General features: G+C 34.4%; 1 protein-coding gene across 2 annotated transcripts in view; it reads right to left on the reverse strand.

The window, feature by feature from the left end:
- ABCF3 (general control non-repressible 3) overlaps positions 1–24,128 on the reverse strand; it is a 189,947-nt gene that overhangs the window by 27,501 nt on the left and 138,318 nt on the right. For both annotated transcript variants that reach the window (XM_089798416.1, XM_089798415.1), the window contains exons 13-16: positions 20,977–21,071; positions 20,236–20,322; positions 4,126–4,213; positions 3,932–4,017 (exon numbers count right to left, since the gene is read on the reverse strand). In XM_089798416.1, coding sequence (XP_089654542.1) covers positions 3,932–4,017; positions 4,126–4,213; positions 20,236–20,322; positions 20,977–21,071 — 356 coding nt within the window. The remainder of the gene's footprint in view (positions 1–3,931; positions 4,018–4,125; positions 4,214–20,235; positions 20,323–20,976; positions 21,072–24,128) is intronic.

Consider the following 24,128-nt stretch of genomic DNA (forward strand, 5'->3'; position numbering starts at 1 on the left):
AGCAATTCACTATTATTATTTATCAGCTAGTTAGTTTGCATACCAACTGTTTGTAGAAATGCCAGTTGGCTGTAGGTGTTCATTTCATTCATGATCAGCTTATTAGTTTGCATGCCAATTGTTTGACAAAATGTCAATTGGTTGTAGGTTCTCTTTTTGGCATAAATAATATTATAATTTTACATCCCAAGTGTTTGTCAAAAATACTAATTGCTGTAGCTGCATATTGCAAGTAGTTTCAGTCACATATATGCATTGAATATTGTCAGAATAAGTTGCACATTCATGTTAGGTCATTGTGTAGTCCATTTTGAGTCTTCTAGCACAAGATTCTCATTGATGCAAATTGAAGAAAAAGTCATTTAAAGCAAGCTGAAATACTATATCAGTCATATGTCTCTTGCATGTGAATTGTTTGACAAAATTCTTTGAGCCTTCAATCAGCATCTTTGAGAGCAGATTTGAGGAGGGTTATTACAGTGGTATCAGAGCTTGCTTGCAAAATGTTTGACGAAATGTCAAACAACTGAAGTATAAAGATTTTTTGGTATTTGAAGAAGTTATAACCTATTGGGGTTATTACACGATCTCTTTTCAAGAACTACTCAAAATTGGAGCTATTGAAGGTAAATGAACTTGAACTCAAGTTAATAATTTAATTTTTAATATTTGACAATTTCTGATTTTCATATTTTACGTGTGCAATGTGTATACTTTTCTAAAATATGTATCTAGTAGTTTTGTTTTTTGCTCTAATTTATGTCACAGGGTTGTTGAGACCCATTTTGCATCACAGATAATCATCTTAAGATGAATTGTGCAAGTGAAAGATGCACTTCAAGGTATGGTAATCAGCCACAATTGGGGTGTATGGAAGCAAAAGAACACTGAAAGGACAAACAAAATAAAGGATAGGCTATTGACTGAGTCATGGTGGGAACGTGTGGAATATCTCCTTAAAATCACCAAGCCCATTATGAGCATGCTTAAGTACACTGACATGGATAGGCCTTGCCTTGGAGAGATCTACGATGGCATGGACTCAATGATTGAAAAGATCAAGCAAGTTATAAATGAGGAGCAAGATCCACAAGAGACCTTTTTCAAACAAGTGCAAAAAATTATTAATGAAAGACGGAAGAAAATGACCACTCCATTACATTTGCTTGCCTATGCCTTGACCCCCAAATACTATAGCAACATTGTGATCTACGAGAAAGGTTGCCATCATATAGAGATATGGAAGTGTCTGACGGATACCAAGCAGCATTTAGAACAATATTTCCTGATGATGATATAAGAGATGTAATCATGGATGAGTTCATAGAGTTTGTCAATGCTAGAGGTCTAAGTAATGATGCTCTTCGTCATCGGTTCAAGAAGGATGCTCATGGTTTGTGGTACCTCCATGGCCAAAAATTCCAAATATTGCAGGCCCTTGCAATCAAAGTTATATCACAAGTAAGTTTTTTTTTTTTTTAAAAGCTCACTTTATCTTCAAAAGAATCATGACTAGAAAGTGATTTTAAATTTTTTATAAGATTGAATTAATTTTTTTTAACTGCTTACCCTATGTTGTCTTTATTGGTTGCAAGTTCTTCTGCATCAGAAAGAAATTGGAGCACCTATTCATTCATCCACTCGGTGAAGCGCAATAGGTTGTAATCAAAATAATTAGAGAACTTGGTATTTGTGCATAACAACTTGCACCTTCTTTCGCACAAGAGTCAAGAATACAAAGAAGGGGAGACAAAGAAGTGGGATGTAGGTGCAGAGATTGCAGACTTGGATGCTTCCACTACTTGGCTTACAGTTGATGATTTTGATGACTTTGATGTCAGTACCATTGTTGATTCTGCTGTTGATCCCATTGGCCTTAGCACAAGTAATGCCAAAAAAAAAAGATGAAGAAGAAGAAGATGAAGATTGAAGAATTTAGAACTAAGAATATTAATAGATTTTCATTCCATTAGTTAAACAATGAACGTGAAACAATGTTACTTGAACTTGATATTTTAAATGTTTTGAATCTTTGATGTTGAAGTTGATTGAACTATGTTGCTATATGATGGTATAATCACTATGATTTCAAATTTACATGTTTAACTGTTTATGGTGTTTTAAAGTTTTTGTTGTTTAAATGTGTTTATGCTACTATGCTACATTCTAATTTTAACTCATGATTCATATATATATATATATATATATATTTTACATGTTTTGTACTAACGAACCCAAACACCTTTCTAAAATTTTGTCGAACTTGCAAACCGGTTCTCAAACTTCAAACTTGGAACCAAACCCGAACCAGCAACTTAGATAAAAGCTATTTCAAATCATTCAAAAAAAATTGTGCATTCATTTTCATTCACAATTTTGATCCAAAGTATTCCTTTTCTTTTTGCATGACTGATAATTATAGGGAAGGAGAAAGGGGGACTTCACAACAAGGAGGAGATCAAGTCACTCGAGGAAGTGAACAAAAGAGGAAGAAAATAATGCAAGGGAAAACAAAAAAAAATCAAAGTTTAAAAAAGGAATTCAAGATCAAGTCATGGAAGGAACCTGATTGGGAGAAAGGGGGACTTCACAACTAGGAGGAGATCAAGTCACTTGAAGTGAACAAAGAAGGAAGACAATAATGCAAGGGAAAACAAAAAAAATTCAAGTTTCAAAAGGAATTCAAGATCAAGTCATGGAAGGAACCTGATTGCTCTACAATGAGAATGAACCCAGCCACTAAAGACCTATGCATTGAAAAAAAACTCAAATGTGAACTCAAACCAGTATCAAGGCCGGTAACTTAGATATAAATAATAAATATGTATACAATGATTTTTAAAAATATAATTTCATATTAACAAACACAACCTCAAAATGTTTTTTGGTTGAATCTGTGACCAACCTGGAGAACCAAAACCTGAACCAATACTGGAACAATTAACTTAGCAGTTTGACAATTTTACTTTTGGGTGATCATAAATTTCTTAACAAGGTCAAAAATTACTAAGAAGATGCCAACAATACAACTATGTTCTAAATGTTAAAACTAGAGCCCAGAAATCCATGAAGATAACCAGCAATAAGAAAGAGAGAAAATTGAAACAAAGAACACCAGAATTATCCTGGGAAAACCATTCGAGAATTAAGGGAAAAAGCTCAACCACACAACACAAATATACTTTATTGATAATGAAATGTTCAAGTGTACAATATCATTTGCTTGATGCAAATATATAACAATAGGTGAGACTCTCCACATTATAACTGAAGGTCTCTTGAGATTCTCATAACTCCTATAATTAATTATAACTCTTCAGATATTCATGCCTCAATGCATGTGAATGACACGTGTCAATTATATTTAATATTACAAATTAAACTCAAGTGACCTTTACAGCTGAAGATGACAATAACGGTAAAACATCCAGATTTCAAGAGATAAAGATCTCTATCGCAGCTACAAACTTTAACACTAAAGACATGCTGTAAAAAAAACCTCAAATGTGAACCCAAACCAGTATCAAGGCTGGTAACTTGACTATAAATAATAAATATGTATAGAATGATTTTTAAAAATATAATTTTATATTGACAAACACAACCTCCAAATGTTTTTTGGTTGAATCTGTGACCAACCTGGAGAACCCCAACCTGAACCAATATTGGAACAGGTAACTTAGCAGTTTGACATTTTTACTTTTCGGTGATCATAAATTTCTTAATGGAATCAAAAATTACTAAGATGCCAATAATACAACTATGTTCTAAAGAATTTAATATCAACAAGCATGCATACCTAGAATTATGAATTAGATATGCACATAAAATAAGTACTGGGAGAAAGAACAAATTGGAATATACAAATGTCCTTGGTAGTTGACCATAGAAATTGAAATAGAAAGGGAGGAAAAAAAGGTTTTAAACTCACAAGATGATTTGAAGGCTCATCTAGCAAAAGAATATGAGGTTTATTGAAGGTAATTTTTGCAAATGCAACCCGACTTTTCTGACCACCTGAATAAAATTACTTATTGTGTTAGTTCCTTAATCCCTAAGTGCAATCTAATTTCTAATAGAATTAAATATTTTTAAATCCTGGATATGAATCACTCTGTTGCGTACCTGATAACGTATACATTGGTTGAAGCGCAAGGTTCCCTGTGATGCCAAAAGACCCCAAATGTGCCCGTAGCTTTTGTTCCACAACTCCCTGCATTAGCTCATACAAAGTTAAACATTCAGCACAGCTGTAGAACCTAATCAAGAACAGATTGCAATCTTATGTGAAAATAATAGCAAAAAAGTAGGCATAATAAAAAATGAAGGTAACTCTTGTAGGAGTCATATGGCTGGATGACTGTATAGGTACCAGTACCATAGTTACTGCATAAAATGAGTGCAAAAATACAATGAGATTACTGAAATCATGATCAGGAACCTATTATTTTTACTCTTTCATTGCAGTTATGGCACACGTATATATGTTTTCAAATGTCAAATGTTTAACTACTAAAATAATAAAAATTATGCCTTTTTGCATTCTCAAGTATCAAAGAGCTCTTCCCGCTTTCATTGTCTATATAGTTACACGAATGCATTCTATCCCTGTCTGCACATAATTATATTAAAAATTACAAAGATCAGTAAAAGTGACCTTTATCCCATTGCTTAGAATTTTAACTATTTAAGTTCCAACTCAAACCGATTTCCATTTCCTCAACAAATAATCGGTTCAAATTTTTTCATCCATCAGAACTTGACTTGAAACTTTGCATGTAAACAGTAAAACAGGAGTGCAGTCCTTTGCTTTAAGTCTTGCTGTAAAAGATATTAAGCTATATTATAGGCTCCTTGAATTATCTTCTGTATCAGCCAGGTCATATGTACATTGCCATGGTGTAAGTAATCTTGTCAGATTTATTTACATTTTGGCAAACCCTCTTCTGTTCCTTTCACATACAGGACATGCTTCAGTCACTACTGGCGATGCTTATGTTCTTGGTTGTCCTTTTGATTTCAATAAATGTATTCTGGTTATTTGTAGGCATCAAACCATGAAACATGAGAAATGCCACATCTGGGGTGGCAAGGGGATCAAAACTTTGACAATATGGGTATAATATACATTTGCAAATTATGGGTTCAGGTGCCAGATCAATGTAGGAAGTTGTTCCCAAGAAACCTTTGAATTCAATCAACTGGCAATCTGTTTAGGTAAATCCATCCAGGTAAGAAAATGGTTCTGTAACACTTGAGAATGACTATCATTTTTCAATTGAACTTGAGTTATAAGCAAACAGAGAACTATAGTTCAACCTTAGTTTTGAATTTTACAGCAGAAGTGAATCACGTTATCTGTACCCGTGATAGTTGTTTAAGTTATTATTTGTTCTCTGTTGAACTTCTTACTCAGTTGCATTCCTGATGATAATCAATTTAAATAAATCTATTCTGGTCATTGCACACATCAAACCAGGAAACATGAGTAATGCCAAATCTTGTTTGGCTTCATGAAAGATCCACCAACCTAGTATCTCTGGATGTAATTCTGAAGTTTGTGTTAGCCAATGTCTTTGACAGCGAAGGATGCCTTTGTTTGGTATTTCTAAATTTTCACTTTAGTGTTTTGAAGTACTATGCATTTTTTTTTTTTCGGATTTTTTGAAGTCAACATAGATGCAAGAACATTTAACGAATCTGTACTAAATACTGAAGACAATCAAATACAAATTCTGAAACAAATCAGATTCTTTATTTTTTGTCAAACAACACCACATAAGTTTGTACCAGGTATTTATGATTGTCCACAAGGGCAATTCTCATTTCATCTTTTCCAGATCTGAACTGCACAGCAAGGTAAAGGAAATCGTACCATGGAGAATGGCAATGTATATGTGCTGAAAAGTTGGAATATTACTGCAACTAAGTCTAAAGTCTGGAAATGCAGAATTCTGGGCAAGGAATTTGCCCTGGTCTGCTCTATAAAATTACCCCAAACTGAAACCAATTGCTGCTCACAATCTGGGCGGTATCTTGATTGCTGATTGGTCTCTAAACAAACCCCTATTGGCAACCAGCTGACTGTAACTTCAATGACCAAATCCTAGCATTGAAAAGTGTCGTTACTGTTTGAGGTTGTGAATGATGGCTCGAAACTCTCCACCGAATTTATCTGTTAATAAAAATGTCTGATCTGCAAATTTAAATAAATTTCTAATGCAACCAATCTGCTGCAGTAGTCTAACCCCTTTCTCATTAGGCAGCTACCCACACTTAAGTTGTCCGGCTATGTCCAGGCTGCCCAAACACGCTAATCTGCTGCTATAAGATATAATCTGCTAATCTGGAATGAAATTCTACCCTTTTCAATGCCAAATCAATGAAAGAGTCAACTCCTATGCATCGGATCACTCCTCGTGAGCTGATAAATCACTAAATTTCCAGTACACACGTAACTGGAGGAATGTCCAGCCTGCAAACTCCAAGAGATTTCATTCCTAGGAGAGAATTTGCTTCATCTCTTTAATTTCAGAGCTTTCCCTCAATTGCAATGACAAAAAATAACCAAGGATGTCAAACAATGAGAGCCAAACTTCTTTTTAATCTTTTTGTTTCAGTCCCAACCCTAATTTTGAATTAGGGTTTCATTCCCCCTTTATATAATAAAATAACTCTATTTTATGATGCCCAATAAAAATCACACAAGGGGTGATTCTCTATGACATTATTTGTCCCCTCATTAAGATAGCATTTTCCTTATTCTCTCATAAAGTGATTAAAATATCACTTTACTATTATTTTACTAAGTCCAAACTTAGGAAATACCAATGAAACATTGGTACTGGGGTATGTCGGGACGAGTTTATGGGATAGAGGGACAAACGGCCTTAATTTCAGGATGGTGGGGGGGATGGCTGCAGGGGGCGGGGGTGTTGTATACTATACATGTAGAACATGATATACTATTTATGGAATGGTGTTTCACTATGTCATACCAAATTGAAATTCTTGAACATGGAAAAATTAGGACACTAACCAGAATCATTGAAAATTTAACATAGTACATACTACATACCCAATAGTAACATTCCAAAATCAAAATTCAAAAAGAAATTCAAGTACTCGTCTGAGCTGCAGCATGGTTGCGGAATGGAAAAAGTGGGGATACTTGGGTACTCCAAGTACCCAATGCAGAAACGGGTACTTTGAGGTCTTTTTTTCTTCGGGGAAGCCGAGAGTGCAAGTCCCCGTGTTTCAATAGGATGTATTAAATATTTCCTTAATTATTAATAAAATCTAAATTGGAGCTCAGAATCAAGATCCATCTGGAATGTTGTGATACTTCTGCTATCTAAAGCAAAGTAGGTTGACTAGTAGCTCCTCTTAGAAAATAGGAACTCGCCCTAAAATTAAGGAACCTTGCTTAAAGTGTTAGAAACTATCCATGAGGTCTCTAATCATCTCCTCGGTATCTCGAGTGGTCTACATGTTAACTTCCAGTTCTCCCTAAAACATAGGGATGCTCCTAAAAAGTAGGCAATTGGACCCATCAACCTATAACTAAATCCCAATGGTTTACCATTTGTTGTGTGAACCCCCTAGGATGTTTATTAGTGAACTCAAGAGTTCCTTTTAAAAAGTAGGAGCCCATCTTAAAAATAAGGAAAGGCACTCGAAGTCACCAAAACCATCCTAGAGGCCCCTAGATGCCTCCTAGACCACACCAAGTCAATTCCTAATAAAAAGAGATCCGTCATAAATTTTAAGAGACTATCATCAACTGCCTAAAAAGCTCTTGCATAGCTCTTTAAGCCCTTGTACTGGTTCTCTCCACACTCTATCGGCCTATAGGAACCAAATGATAGGCTAATCTATCACTCTTCTCCTATCACCTAGAAAGGGGACATTACACTTAAAGGAAACAAAACTTTGATAATATCAATAAAGATTTACATTTATAAAAACAAAGTAAAATCACTAAATTCAACAAAATAAAATCCTTAAACTATATTATTTAAAATATAGAATAAAAGCAAAATAGGTTTTTTATGTTCATATTATTTATATACATTAGTTTTTTCATATAAAAATTAAAAACAATAAACAAAATAATATACTATAAATTAATTAGTAATATTAATAATAAATAAAGATAGTAAGTGTAATTATTTTGTAGTTTACTTAAATAAAATATTACATACAAAACTAAATAATTACAAAATAAAATGTAAAAAAATTACAAAAATAAATATAATATTTTAACATAAATTTATGAAATAATTAAATAAAAAATAAACTATTACTGTTTTTTAATAAACATTGATATTAAAATATAAATCTATTACTATTTTAGTGTTTAAGATCTTATTGTTTAATATAAATATTTATATTAAAATATTATATTTAATAATTTAATTTATTATTGTTTCAAATTTTTATTTTTAAATATTTGCAGTTTATTTGTTTTTAGTTTACAAAATTAAAAAATGTAAAAACAAAAAATAGATGATGTTTTAAATAATAAACAAATAAACAAACAAATATTATAATAGATAGATAAAGTTTAACCTAAAACTATTAAACAATATAAACAATTTACAATACATATACTTTAATTATAATAAACCTAAAACTGGAAACAAATGAAATGAAAAAATCTCAACACCTACCTCGTATGCCTCGGCAGCAATTTGAACTTTGAAAAGAGCAGTTGGGAGGTCGGCGGCAAGGAGATTAGGGGATTTTCGAACAGAGGTGGCAAAAAAATTCACTCACGTTGCAATATATTTTCCACAATTGCTCATCAGCCATTCATTGCAGCTTCAAACGCTTAAAACCAGACTACTAAACGCTGAAAACCATCAGCCAATCAGCTTGCTTCACATGCATAATGGACAAACAGGTCGTCGTCCTTTAGAAACTCCTAAAACTCAAGGCTTTCGTTGATGTATTATAGTGAAGGGAACCGATTTATTTATAATACTTTTGGCCGAAAACCCTAAAACGATGATCAATAAATTATTATTTCCACAAAACGACAAGATTTTCCCCTATTGTACAAATTTGTAGCAAATTTTTATCTTTATTTCTCTTTTAGGGTTCGCCAAATTTTGAACTTCAAGTCGAAAATTCGGCGAACCCTTTGACTTAGACTACACTCATCTACACGTCAAATCTTAATGACATAATGTAGGTTTTCATGCAGACACTCCAAAAGCATAGTTAGTCCCATCAAAAAGTGGAGCACAATTTGTGGCTAGACCTTCTAAAGCACTCATGGTTACACAAGACAGACCTACTCTCAAGCTTTTAAGCTTTTGAAAGAGAGACCTGGGCTCTGTAAAGTTTCTGCAAATTCTGTTATAACAATCAGACTTTTCTAATATCTTTTGATTGTTGTAGATAATCTTCTTTATTTTCTTAATGTAGGAGTTCTCAAAATGTTGAATGTTGTTCTAAATTTAGTTGTCTCTGCAATAAATTCGTATGGGGCAATATTGCTTGAAGGAGTAGACTTATAATTATTGTGTCCTCAAACTACAATAATACCTACCATTTATATCAAGACAAAAGGGCATGTCCCTTAAAGGAACATGACCTTCCCTAGGTTGGCCCAAACACCACTTGAAAAATCAGCGCCTCAAGGAAATAATTCAATGTTTAACTAACATAACAAATTTGTTATAGTTAGTACACAATGAAGTTTCTTCCAAGGATCGCCACCTATCTCATTACCAAGCCTAGTGCTTATAAAGGCTAACATATGATATAATGGGAGAAGACTAAGGTGCGGTCTACACTTCTCAAACCAGTATGACTATCAGGTTGATAGTTAACACTCCCTCTTAACTTGATAATCATACTGAGAGATAACATATCTAGCATCATCAATTATGATGAATAAGCATAGATTGATACTCTATATCTAAGTCTTCTGAGAAAAATGGTATCATGTAACATATGATACTGGGTCATATAACCATCTTGTGATATGATTTATCACTTTATACTAATGATGTCAATATTGCATGTAATGCAATACACAGGATAAAATCAGAAGAATGATTAAGTTCTTCATTTATCCAAGTTATGATTCATAGGAACTGGCAACCTATATCACAACTTGATCTTGAGTTAAGATCTACCATAACACAGGATAAAGTCTGAAGAATAAATTCTTCCTTTATCCAAGTTGTGATTCATAGACATGGAAATGCTTATGTCACAACTGATCTTGAACTCACCTAGATCTAACAGTAGTTGTATATTGTTCAATACATTATCTGAGGGATCATCATCTCTCATAATATCTTTAATACAAGTATTCATTACCTCAGAGAATGTCACCTCTTAAATAATGAATACAGATAGTGGAACCCATAACAGTCAATAGCTTGACAAATAAAATTATTTTATTAATAATTTAAAGAATACAAATGAATTGCAATTCAACCATACCAAGTCTTTTCTTGAAGTGATCTATCTTCACTCTAGATAGAGGTTTGGTGAGAATGTCTGCTATCTGATCTGCAGTGCAAATGTATTCTAATTTTACAGTATTCCTGTCTACCATATCTCTTACATAATGGTAAGGAATGAATTTCAATATGCTTGGACCTGTCATGAAAAACTGGATTCACTAAAAGCTTAATGGAACTCTGATTATCACAATGATAATCCCACAAGTAACTTTCTAAGCCAAATTGCTTCTCGAGAGGCCATCGCTATTGCAATGTATTCAGTTTCTGTGGAACTTTGTGCTACTGAAGACTACTTTCTGCATATCCAAGATATCATTGCTGATCCTAAACTGAAACAGCATCCTGAAGTACTTTTTCTGTCTTTAACACTTCCACCTCAGTCTAAGTTAGTGAATCCATGTAAATCTAAATCAACTTTCTCATATTTGAGCCCAAGATTAAGAGTTCCTTGTAAGTATCTCATAATGTGTTTGACTACAACTAGGTGAATCTCCTTAGGCTTACACATAAACTGGCTTAAAGCATTAACAGCATAGCAAATATCAGGTCTTGTATTTACCAAATACTTAAGGGACCGAATCATTTGTCTCTAGAGAGTAGAATCTATGGAAGGTAATTCTACTGCTGTTTCTTTAAGTTTATGTAGAATAGTCTCCATTGGAGAAGACATAGACTTGCAAATCCACATTCCAAATCTCTTCAAAATATATGATGTATATTTCCCTTGATTAACTATAATGCTGTCAGAATTCTACCATACTTCCAGTCCTAGGAAGTAATGAAGGAGTCCCAAGTCATTCATCTTGAATTCTCTAATTAGATCTTTTTTGCATTGATCTATGAGATGATCATCACCTGTTATTAGTAAATCATCAACATAAAGTATCAAAATTACCATATCATCTTTATCCTTTTAAATATTACAAATTTGGATCGGCTTCATTTTTGGAGAATCCTAAGCTGGTGAGATACTTATCAATTCTTTCATACCAAGCACTTGGAGCCCGCTTAAGCCCATAGAGAGCTTTCTTGAGCTTGCAAACAAAAACGTTAGGATCGTGAGTTTCAAATCCTTCAAGTTGCTCCAAATATACTTCTTTTGTAATCTTTCCATTTAGGAATGTTGTTTTTACATCCATCTAATGTACTTTCCATCCCTTCGATACTGCAATGGTTGGGACTACTCTTATAGAGGTATATCTAGCAACAAGAGCAAAAGTTTTTTCATAATCAATCCCTTCTTTCTGAGAGAATCCTCTAGCCACAAATCTGGCTTTATATTTTTCAATGCTACCGTCAATAGCATGCTTTATTTTAAACATCCACTTGGAAGAAACAACAAATTTTCCTTTAGGTCTTGGAACAATTTCCCAAATATCATTCTTCATAATAGATTGGTATTCTTCTGTCATAGCTTCTTTCCAAGTTGTATGTTTAATAGCATCTGAAGGATTGATTGGTTTTGTTATGGACAAATCATTCATGTTTGTTGTATAACTAGAAAATCTTTTGAGTCTTTTGCTTTCTTTGAGTGTTCCAGAAGGTGCAGCAAAGTCTTCTGCTTTCTCGATTGTTTTAATGGCCCAAAGTGGTCTTTTCTTTAAATTTTGAGTTTCTCCAAGATTCAGGTTTTGAATTTCATCTTCAATTTCTTCCATGTTCTCCCTCTGAGACTCAGATTTAGTATTTCTTTCAGAAGTAGGTAAAGGAGAGGGTTCTTTAGAACTTGGGGCTCTTTTGAATGCTAAATCTTCTTCAAAAATTACATCCCTACTAAGTTCAATATTTTTTTGTCCAGGTATGAAAATCCTATATGCTTTAGATGTTTCATTATACCCTTACAAAAATACCTTTCTTCCCAGAGGGTTCTAACTTAGTTCTCTTTCCTTTTGGAACATGGATATGTACAGGGCACCCAAAAATCCTAAGATAACTTATATTGGGTTTAATCTTAGTAAAGACTTCTTCAAGAGTTTTATCTCTACGGTAGGAGTGAGGGCTTCTGTTTTGAATATAGACAACAGTACAAAAGGCTTCTACCCAAAGAAAATATTCTAAATTCTGATCAAATATCATAGCCCTAGCAGCATCTATAATTGTTTTATTCTTTCTTTTTGCTTTCTCGTTTTGTTTTGGATTATCAGGAATGGTATACTCCCTCTTAATTCATGTTTCTTTACAAAATCTTTTAAACAAATCTGAGGTGTATTCCCCTCCATTATAAGTTCTAAGAGTTCTAAATTTTCTATGCTGATAAGTTTTCAGTTAATGTTTTGAATTATTTGAATCTCTTTAGGATTTCTTCTAATTCTTTGCACTTTAAAAAGTAAATCCATGTTTTCCTAGAGAAGTCATCTATGAACAAAATTAGTACCAGAATCCTCCAAGAGAAGGAACAGATATAGGTTCACATAAATCCAAATGATTTAATTCCAACACACTGTTGGTTTTTCTAGTGCTATCATGAAATGGACTTTTAGTGTTCTTACCCAGAGCGCACCCTTTGCATATGCTTGAGTGGTCTTTATTTAGTTTAGGTAAACCAGTAACCATCATCTCCATGGTTGGTAAGGTTTTTAAATTTAGATGTCCTAACCTTCTGTGACATATTTCATTTGTGTCTGTAGCTTCATGAATTAAAGCTTGAATAGGTCAACTAGGTTCTAAATTTAGTTCATACAAATACCCTTATCTCTAACCAATCAACTTCGCTTTCTTAATTGAGGAGTTTTTAGCCCAAGTTATTACTTTATCGCCCATGAATGCAACATTATGTCCATCATCTTCAAGTGTTGTAACTCAGATTAGAATTCTTTTTATTCCTGGTACATAGAGTACTCCTTTGAGAAGAAGAGAATATCCTAATTTTAGTTTCAAGGTGCAATTTCCAATTCCTTTGACGAAATGTGTTGAATTATCACCGATGGTGACTTCGTCATTAACCTTTTCTGATATAGAGTCTAGTGCTTCTTTGTACCCTATTATATGTCTAGACGATCCACTATCAATTACTCATGCTTTACTTGAGACTTCATTTGATAGTGATGAATACAATACACGATTCTCAGGATCATAGTTATCTTCTTCCCTAGTAACATTTGTACAGTTCACTTGTTCTTTAGAATTCTCAAAGTAATTAGATATAAAGTGTCCAAACTTTTGACATTTGAAGCACTTTATTTTGGATAGATCTTTCTTAGATTTGCCATTTTTTTGATTACCCCTTTTCTTCTTGAAATGTTCTTCTTGCCTTTATAGGAGTTTGTATTAAGAACACGAAGTTCTTCATCTTTCGTTTTCAATGTCCCTCCTTTCTTTAGTTTTCTGGATTCTTCCTAAAGACAATCTCCCTTAAGTCTATTGAAGTCAAGAATTTTATCTCTGGCACTTACTCCCTGAGCGAAAGTTTCCCATGAATTTGGTAATCCGTCTATAGCCATTAGTGTTAGTTTTGTGTCACTAATGATGATTCCTATACTTGAAAGTTCATTTCTTAGGCTGGCAATCCTTTGGAAGTAAGAATTCGTCGATTCTCCCTTCTTTATTTGAATGTGATTTAGTTGCCTTTTTAGTACGAGAACTCTAGTTACATTGTTAACCTCATATGCATTTAGTAGTACATTCATCATAGCAAATGTTGTTTGATGTTTTGTTAGCATGGGTACGCTATCATTTTTCACTCCATCTAATATGATCTGAATGGCTTTCCAATTTCCTTTAATCCAGAAGGATTTATGAGGTTCAACTGTAGGTTGTCTAGATGTTGATTCAACAAATTGTTTTACATCATTTTCTTCAAAATTCTGTATTTCCAAGCATCAAAGTGTTCTTTACCATCAACCCTGTCCTTAGGTCTGATTGTGTATGCCATTGAAGATAGGAGAATGATGCTAGGTATATATAAGGTCTGATTACTTAATTTGCAGAGCCTAGGTTCTACTACTAGAGCTCTGATACCATGTAAAGTTTCTACAGATTCTGTTATAAAAATCAGACTTTTCTAATATCCTTTGATTGCTGTAGATAATCTTCTTTATTTTCTTAATGTAGAAGGAGTTATCAGAATGTTGAATGCTGTTCTGAATTTAATTGTTTCTGCAATAAATTTGTATGGGGCAGTATTGCTCGAAGGAGCAGACTTATGATTATTGTGTGTCCTCAAACTACAATAATACCTACCATTTATATCAAGACCAAAGGGCATGTCCCTTAAAGGAACATGACCTTCCCTACGTCAGCCAAACACCGCTTGAAGAAATCGGCGCCTCAAGGAAATGTACTTTCTTCCAAGGATTGCCGCCTATCTCATTGCCAAGTCTAGTGCATATAAAGGCTAACATATGATATAATGGGAGAAGACTAAGTTGTGGTCTGCACTTCTCAGACTAGTATGACTATCAGGTTAATATTTAACAGACTCTGTTACAAATTGAAAAACAAAAATACTGAGAGGGGGAGGGAGTGAATCAGTATTTTAAAAACTTTAAGCCAAAACAGAAAAGAAACTTAATCATGAACACCTAGGAATTATCTCATGGAAACCTTTTTGGGTAAAAACCACGGTATCACTATCTCCAACAAATGGGCCGCTACCCAATACACTAAAAGAGCTGCAACTTTGCTCAATTCGTATACAAAGGCTCCTACTTTAGCAAACAGAGGCTGCTCCCTCTAGAGGGCTCTTATCCTATGCAAAATGGAGAACAAGAAAACAATCAATTTAATTTCTTGTTTTACCAGAAAAGGTAAAACTCATTTAAACAGGATGGAAAATTTACGAGAGTTGTAATGAAAGACATGCAGCAGCATTTCCTTGACCACTTGAACTAAATGACATGTCTTATGATTGACTGAGAACAGCCTGCTCACTCCCTTTATCCAAGTTCCTTACTATGCATCAAAAGTCTCCTTGCACCCACAGAGTTTCACATATGTCTTCAAACTCTTCAGATTCTTTGCATGAGACTTCAATCACCTATATACCCACTTCTTAGACTGTATGAATGGAAAGCAGTGCTTCTTTTCCTTGTTTACAATCCAATCTCACACATATTTTTAACTCGGAGCACTCACATTGTAGCTCCCATACAAATATTGTCAGTCTCTCAAAAATGGTACCTCAGCCCATCAGCATACAAGATACTACATGCTCTTGAACATTTACAGTCCAAACTACACACACAGCATATCTACCAAAATAGAGTCCCCTGCCACTCTTGTTATCAGAATGGTCACGTAATTGAGTGCTCCCTACCAGCTGAAGACAATGATATTTTTTTTTTTGGAATGCACAGCTGATTGATCAAGTCTTCTTATTTCATTAGGGACTCCTGTGCTAACACATAAACAACATCTTTGGCCTTTCTTTGTATATGTTTAGACTTTCCAGAATACCTTCGATACTTATTCACACCCACAGTAAAAACATATACACATACAGTACACACACTCTCTCCAAGAATTCACGACACCTTATCATCAAAAATTCACCCCAACTCGTTTTTACTTCAGTTCTCACTGTCGATTGCACGTCACAGTCACAAGCCAAAAGGCATATCTACATGATTTAGAATACACATCCTTCCGGTTTAGAAATCAAATCAGAGTCATTGTCGTTACCCCGCATGTCATAGCAAGATTCCTCTGTAACTTGTCATTACCCAAAAAAACACATAGACGGCACAGGAAAGAGCCATCATCACCAGCACTTGGCAAAGTGCAGAAGTTTTAGCGCTTTGTTGATTGATTAGACACAAAATCAATAGAGTTTTGCTAACCAACTATTTCACATGTGCCCAGCAAAACTTTCATAAATTTATTCTTTTCCTTCAGCACCTGCATATATTTCTCCACACAAAAAAATCAAAACTCATTACCATCGACCATTACCAACTCTTAGTGATATTGATTATGTTGAACGCAGGTTACAGGTGCTCCTATCAACTGCCTCGTGAATTTCACATTCCAGGGGAATACAATGATTAAAAATGTTCCTGACTACCTTCCACATTCGTATTATTAGTCTGCTCATATACACATGCAAATATCAAATTCCTGAAGGGAACTGTGACTGCAGAATGAACATGTATCATAGTTTGAGCAAAAAACGCCTCTTCCACACTCGTATTTTATGAAGAATCTGAGACTGCAAATGTTTTTTTCAGTTGCAACTAACAGCCACAGAGACATTAAACACATATTGGCATCACACACGGTGAATGGAACCTGAACCTATTCAGAACAAAAATTCTGAAAGCGTGATATCATATAACAAGGAACGAATCAATGCAACATTTGGCAGACGAACAACAAGCAGATGCAGACCTGCCACAACAACACCTGACTCGCAGACAACAACCATAAAGTGGGATTAAGAAGCTGGCACACAAAACATTCCAAATCTCCCAGTCGCCAAAATTGAGCATGTGATTGTCATCAAACACATGCCACGCAGGCAAACACTTGAAATACCAGGCAAACACTTGAAATACAAATTGGCCATCAACAATTGAAGTCTGTAAACAAGAACCATTAATGAAAAATATCAACAAGGAGTAGAAGTTTCTGGCACACCAATGGAAAATCCCACTACCAAGGAAGACATTAATGAAGGATGGTGTAAGGACAAGAACAATTGTCAATCCCTAATCAGAATGTTGCCATTCCAGATTAGTTAAGGCAAAGGTTATTGAGGAGTTGCATAATGGAAATTGACCCTGCATTGGAATTACAAGAAATCTTGGAACGAGTCAACAGGCTAGAAGAGAAGGGCAAGGCAAAATACTTTGCGAAGTTCATCAAAGGTGAATCTGGATTGAGAACTCTAAAAATTGCAGTACATACAATTGACAAAACTAAGGACCAAATCGCTACAGAAGGGTACAATGTGATGGAATTGGATCTAGGACATGCCTCTAGGAAGCAAATAATCGAAGAATTTGATGACTCTATCCATGCAATGAAGGAGAAGATTAGAAAAGTGGAGGAAAAACACCAAAAGGTGAAAAGGTGAGAACAGTGGAAAGCCAGGCATTTGTTCCTCCAACAGTTCTTCCTGCTCAGTCAGTGGAAGGTATTGATAAAATGAGACAAGTTTCTCAAAGCTCAGAGGCTTGGATGGAGGACATCTAGAAAGAGGCATATAAGTTTGTTGAACACTTGGTACAGATATATGAAAAGGCATTTACTATTCTTTCCAGGATACAATGCATAGATAAAGTAATGGGCTGATGAGCATATTTATCAATAAGTAATCTCATGCAGTGGTCATTAATTACCCCACTAAAGAAGTGGTCGTCTCTTATAAGGTCTATGGGCCCATGCAATAACTATAGATTCACTTTCCAAATCCTAACCCTAATTAATGTTGAGATGGCAAAATCTAGGCCATCAGTTTGGTTTCATCTGGGCTGCTCATTGTAATTTGAGACCTATATAAAGGCCTTATTTCTCATTTGTAAAGGACAAAATTTGGAGATTATCGCTTATGAGTTACCAAGATAATAGAGTTGTCATTCAAGTTTGGTGAGTTCTTGATGTATTTTGGTGCTTACATGTTCTCTTTGTTCCCTCACTTACAGTAGTTCTGTTCTCAAGTACTTCAATAAATGTGATTGATAATAGTGCTATGGTGGAATCATCTTGCTCATACCTTGTGTACTTAGGTGATCCATAAGCGAAGTGTAAGGTTGGATCTAAGCCATTATGTGGATGTTTTACTTATATCTTTAATGCACATTGTTTGTTTTGATGGTGTTCATTAGGATATGAAAACTATTTGCATGGCCCTTGAAGAATGCATCAGCTTTGTATAGCTGTTGAATTTGGCGAAGCAAAGTTTTCTAGATTTTAACGTAGCAGTATTCACCTTTCAAGTTTTTTAGGATTAGAATAGAATTGCTCAACCCTATTCTCATTTACATTCTACATATTCGTGAAGAAAACCAAAACAATGGTACTATCATTGCAATATCATTTGAAAGCTCCCACAGCTAGTATTGTTTGCAATCAACTTGAGAAAATTGCATAAGGCCCCAACTGATGTCAGCATATCACATCAACCATTGAGCTTATCCAAAGACACAAACTGACATAAAAAGAACCTTTGAAGTCAATTGTATGATCTTTTGCAATCAGCATAAACATGATTTTAACCAAGAGAGAATATGATAGGATATTTCAATATTTTATTCCTGGTAGATCATAAAACACATATCAACAATACCCACCCAGACCATTCTCAGTATTCATTCATGAATCAGTACTTGATCTTGAGGACATAATTGGAGAACTGGTGTGTTACTACAACTCATAAGTCCAAAACTGCAATGCATGAATCAGGCAAAACCTGCAACAAGTAAATTTGCCCAGACTCGTGTGCTAAGTTTCTGCCAATTATGCACAGTGAATTGCACAAGTCCTGTAAAACAATTGCCATGTTTCACACCCAGATTTGTGTCTTTTGACTCAGCTGTAGGAAAATATAACATAAAAACCTCACTTAAATGCCCAACATTTGTCAAATCCTTGCATGACTTCCAGTTGTGAGACCTTTTTACAGTCAAAAGAAGGGCACGCCGCAGCCATGTTTGCATTTCTTTACAGGCTTGATTAATATGGCATAATATACCAATCACATTTTTTTGCCATCAAAGGAGGACATGATTTGTAGAGGATAAATAGCCACATGATCCTGATTGAGAACCACTCTCCATGCCAAAAGAAAGGGATTAACAATTGTGAGCAGGTATTTAGATCAATTCTCTCAGTTGTGAGTATCATTCATGTGGACACTTGCAGAGGATGTCAACTGTTGTTAGCTATGTTTTCACATATGTGTACAAACATAATGATTGCTTACAGTAAATACAATTATTATTTATAATTTTGACTTTATAGCTAGGTTGTCAGAACATCAGCCAGAGACCCCATATCTGAGTCTGATCTGAACCCACTATAACATCAAATTCAGTGTGGCCAGGCAATAGTCCAGGTTGCAGCGAAATCAATATGGAATTGTCCTGAATGAACTATTGCCAAAAGAAATCACCTCATTCTGCCAAAAACTCTTACATTCAATATTTAATGATGTGTCATTTATTTATTTCTTTTGTATCCAAGTGATAATGACCAAGGTTGCGAATAGTACTGCTATGATGTTTGAATGCAGTTTGTACACTGTTACCTTTGGATTAAATCTACAATTCATATTGATAGATTTACAAGTCTATAAATGTAAAGGCAATCTTTTAGGTAACCACCAAATGAGACACCAGTTTGTTGTGTAAGTCGTGAGTCACCACTTATAGAAGCTTATACGGTGATTGCTTTATCCATTTACACTAATTAATCTCCAAATTTGTAACTCTTTTAAGTTACAACCCTTTGATCTCATTTATGACATATCAAGTCCTGCAATCCATCAGAGACTGCAATAAATTTGAGTAATGGTATAATTTAACTAAGATTTAAGCATCTACCAGTGCAATGGAATATAAATTAGATCCAAATACATAATATTTTGGATAAGGTACTATCATTATATAATCACTTGTATGGATAAAAAAAGTTGCTTCATCAAATATTTCCGAAGTCCACTATTTGCAATATAAATATTATAAATGGTTTCATTGGATACAGAAAATGTGATTATAGTCATGACTCTTTGGACAACCACGTTACTCCTATATCTATATTAAAGAGCATATCTACACAATTAGATAATACTATACGGTGATATCACAGAACTTACAGGGAAGCACCGCATCATGTACAGGAGAGGAGTATTAGACAAATCTAACCCATCAACGTGGTGCTGACTAAAAACAGCCATGCGAACCTGCCCAGAAAGAATGTCAATGCTCAATCAAATATATTCTAATAGTTATACCAGAAAACAAATTGGGAGAAGAATGCTTTACAAAAGAGCATTATTAAACTAGAGTTACTTTTTATAGCTTAGTTGATTTCTCCACATTGAGAACCTATACTGCCACATCATTAAATAATAATAGTAACTGCCAACTTATACATAACTTTCCTGAGATTCTTGTTTTGTACTATTATCATTAAGGAATAAGTTGCATAAAAACAGTTATTATGAAAACTATAAATCCAAACAATTTTCCTCCAGTCATTATTGAGGTGTGACATCACTCTTGATATGTAGAAAACTTGACAAGACAATCAGCATGTTGCTACTAGACAGTCTCAACTGACGAACATATTTGAACCTTCCCAAGGTTTTTGCATCATTCCATTTTATGTTATAAATAAAGTCCAACAAACTTTTAGCACTAGAAATTTGAGCATTGAATAGCATCCTCAGACTGAATATCATTTGTGGCTCTTTTTAAATGTGGTTTGGCTAAACAACAGAATAGCGCCAAGTTATTCCAGCTAGAAGAGTGTGACTGGTATGCAAATGGTGACTGGAGCAATAAACCACTGACCTCTTGCACAGCAAATTGTAGAAGCAAGAATGTAAACATACCTTGGCTGAGCGGAACACTGTACCCGAGCTTGGCTGCAGATCCCCTGAAATTAGTTTTAGCAAGGTTGATTTTCCAATACCGTTTGGACCAACCACTGTCAACATCATCAAAACAATGCAGAGTTTAAGAATATAGATTTAAATGACAAATACTCAAAACAAATTAAGCCCTCTGATCTGAAAAAAGAAATCATTTAAAAAATAATAAAATTTTCACACAATGTTTTCAAAAAAGACAATGTTAATCACAAAAACAAAACTGAAAAAAACATATGGCATAATGAAGCATATATTCACCATACGTGCTCATTTCCAGAATGTCCAAATAAAATCAAGTATTAGAATTTAGTATATAGAAAGAAAAGCAATATAAACTGAAAAGAAAAAACAATACTGAGCACAAGATTTCCCACCAATTTATTAGATATCCCCCAAATATACTATGTTCCCCCGAGTTTCGGGGACGGGAATGGTAAGGGAGGGCAGGACGGGTTTCCAGGACGGCAATTTTTTTTGGGTGATTTTGGGGATGGGGGTGGCGGGGACAGCAAATGGGGACGGCTATATATTTAGGAAATTTTAAAATATACACTGAAATTTGCAAATATACATTTCATTCATATGAAAGTAAGCACAAAGCATGTCGTTTAAACATTATAGAACCTTAACATACACCACTTGAATGCCATCTAGGAAATAATAACCGATTTCAGTACTCATTTGTCAATGTGCATATCAATATGTGAACAAAAGTATTTGAATAGAAGTTTACCAGTGAACAATATCTAGAAATTTAAATGTGCCCAAAGGTTAGAGGGCTGCCATAAAGTTCCATCATCATGTTCATGTTCAAATTCAAGTGTTCAACAAAGAAAACAAAATATAGAAAAATGAAGCAAGCTGCAACACACTCCAACTTCACAGGCAAATGTTTTTGACCTTTTAGGGCCTTTGGAGTGGCAGGGCTCATTGGACGACCAAGTTGGGACAAACAAAATAATGTTTTTTGTTTAAAAAAAAAATCTAAGCCTCAGAAAATAAGGGGATGGCCGGCTGTCCCATGTGTCTTGCACTTTTTGCCAAATTGGAGATGACAGTAGCAAATATATCAAGCTAAAAATCATTCAGAAACATATTTCAGATCATTGAATTTTTCCAACAGAAAGAAAAAATTATCTTTAGTGTAACACAACCGTCACATGGCCGTCCCCTGTCTCTTGCACTTTTTGCCAAAATGGGGATGGCAGTAACAAATATATCAAGCTAAAAATCACTCAGAAAAATATTTCAGATTGTCAAATTTTTCTAACAGAAAGGAAAAAATATCTTAAATGTAAGACAACCGTCACATCAAGTAATTGCTTTACCCAACCCAACTCAAGCCTCTCTCTCTCTCTCTCTCTCTCTCTCTCTCTCTCTCTCTCTCTCTATATATATATATATATATATATATATTTATTGGTAATAAATTAATAATCATTAATACAATCCCTTGACAGCTGTTTTCATAATTGTCAAGAAATAAATAAAATTTAATATGCCTCATAACCTGCTGGTAGTTCAAAGGCATATGTAATTCAGCCTTAGAAACAATATTCATAATATCCAGCCCATGCTTCTTCATTCCTTCGTCCATCAAAAATTCTAGTCATAAAGCTTCCAATTTTAGTAAAACACAATCTTTTAATTTTAACCTTTTGCAATTTGTGTTGCAGGCAAAATTGGGACTTCATCCTATATGGGGCCAATTTGAGGATCTCTTTTGCTACTTCAATATCTATTAGATTAACAATATAAAATCTTTAGTTGTAAGAATTTGTCTTTAATAGTCAAGCTGTCATCAACAAAAAGTCCTTAAAAGAAAAGCTTATAAATAATGACATGAAAATTGTTACTGTAGTTTTTCATTTTTCCTATTTTCCTAAGTTTTTCCTTCACTTTTAATAATCTCGCTTAGGTTAATAAAGCATGTCTTATTAGGTGAATGGTTGTGAGGTGTCACCTTCCTACATGTGAGCATCCATTAGCTATCTTGGGAAGATACTTTGCTATCTTTAGTCCGATAGATGGTTGCTCCTCATTGGTTGGTGTTGTCACCTCCTCTCTCTTCCTAGCCTATATAAGCATGCTACCTGGCTTGTATTTGCATCTCTTGTTTTTGCATCCTCTTAATACTATTTTGCTTCTAGCATTTGCATTACTCTTTTGGAGACTAACTCTGTATTGTTATTTTGATTTTGTATCATTTGCATTCATAGTTTAGAGATTTATTCTTTGCACTAGTTTTCTGGGTTATTAATTTTTTCAGATTCTAATATGGTATCAAAGTTTTTCTATGTGCAAGAGTAGATTTTAGTTTCCTTATTTGAGAGATTCAGGTGGGGCGCTAATAAATTTTATTATAGTTTTTTGAAAAACGAAATATGTTCTTCTCTTATATCTTTGGATGATCTTGAGAATCAGAAAAGTTTTGACAAAAACGGTTTTTCCCTGGGGTTTCAATCTCAAATCTGACAACCAACTTGCATATTTGGAGTTTTCAATCAATATTGTAGGTTCCAGCATGCCATTGATGGACTTAGGAAGCTGATGCAAATGCATGTCATATTTTGGTTGCTGGGGTCGTTTCTTGATGTTTGGAGCCGTTTTTTATTGTTAAAGGCATCTGATTTTCACTACAACAACATTTTTTGTACATCAGCAAGAAAAACGCTTTCTAGGTTTTGTTCGCAGCACCGAAAAACTATCTGGATATCTTTTAGTTTTTGCATGCAAGCTATATATTTTGCAGAATAGAGCACGGAAAGCTACAGCCATACCACTCTCCATTGGCAGTCGCAGATTTGAACGCAATTTTCAAATGTCTCATTCTTGCTCATACAAACTCCAATTTTGATGATTCTTGTTATGACCTTGGCTATTTTTTTGTGCTCTATCCACTAGTGAAGTTGTTTTTTGATTTTCATGCATGAATTCTTCAAAAATTGCAGATTCTCGGCCGTGATTGTGCATAGTTCTCGTTTTGGAAACTTCAGAGGATCATAACTTTTTCATACGACCTCGTATCAAGGCGATTCTTTTTTTGAAAGTGCATGATTTTTCGAGTAAATCATATTGGTGCTATTTGTTTTCTTGATTATTGTGCCCAAGTT

Source organism: Cupressus sempervirens, chromosome 8 (assembly GCF_028749045.1).
Source record: "Cupressus sempervirens isolate cs-2001-9-10 chromosome 8, ASM2874904v1, whole genome shotgun sequence".
NCBI lineage: Eukaryota > Viridiplantae > Streptophyta > Pinopsida > Cupressales > Cupressaceae > Cupressus > Cupressus sempervirens.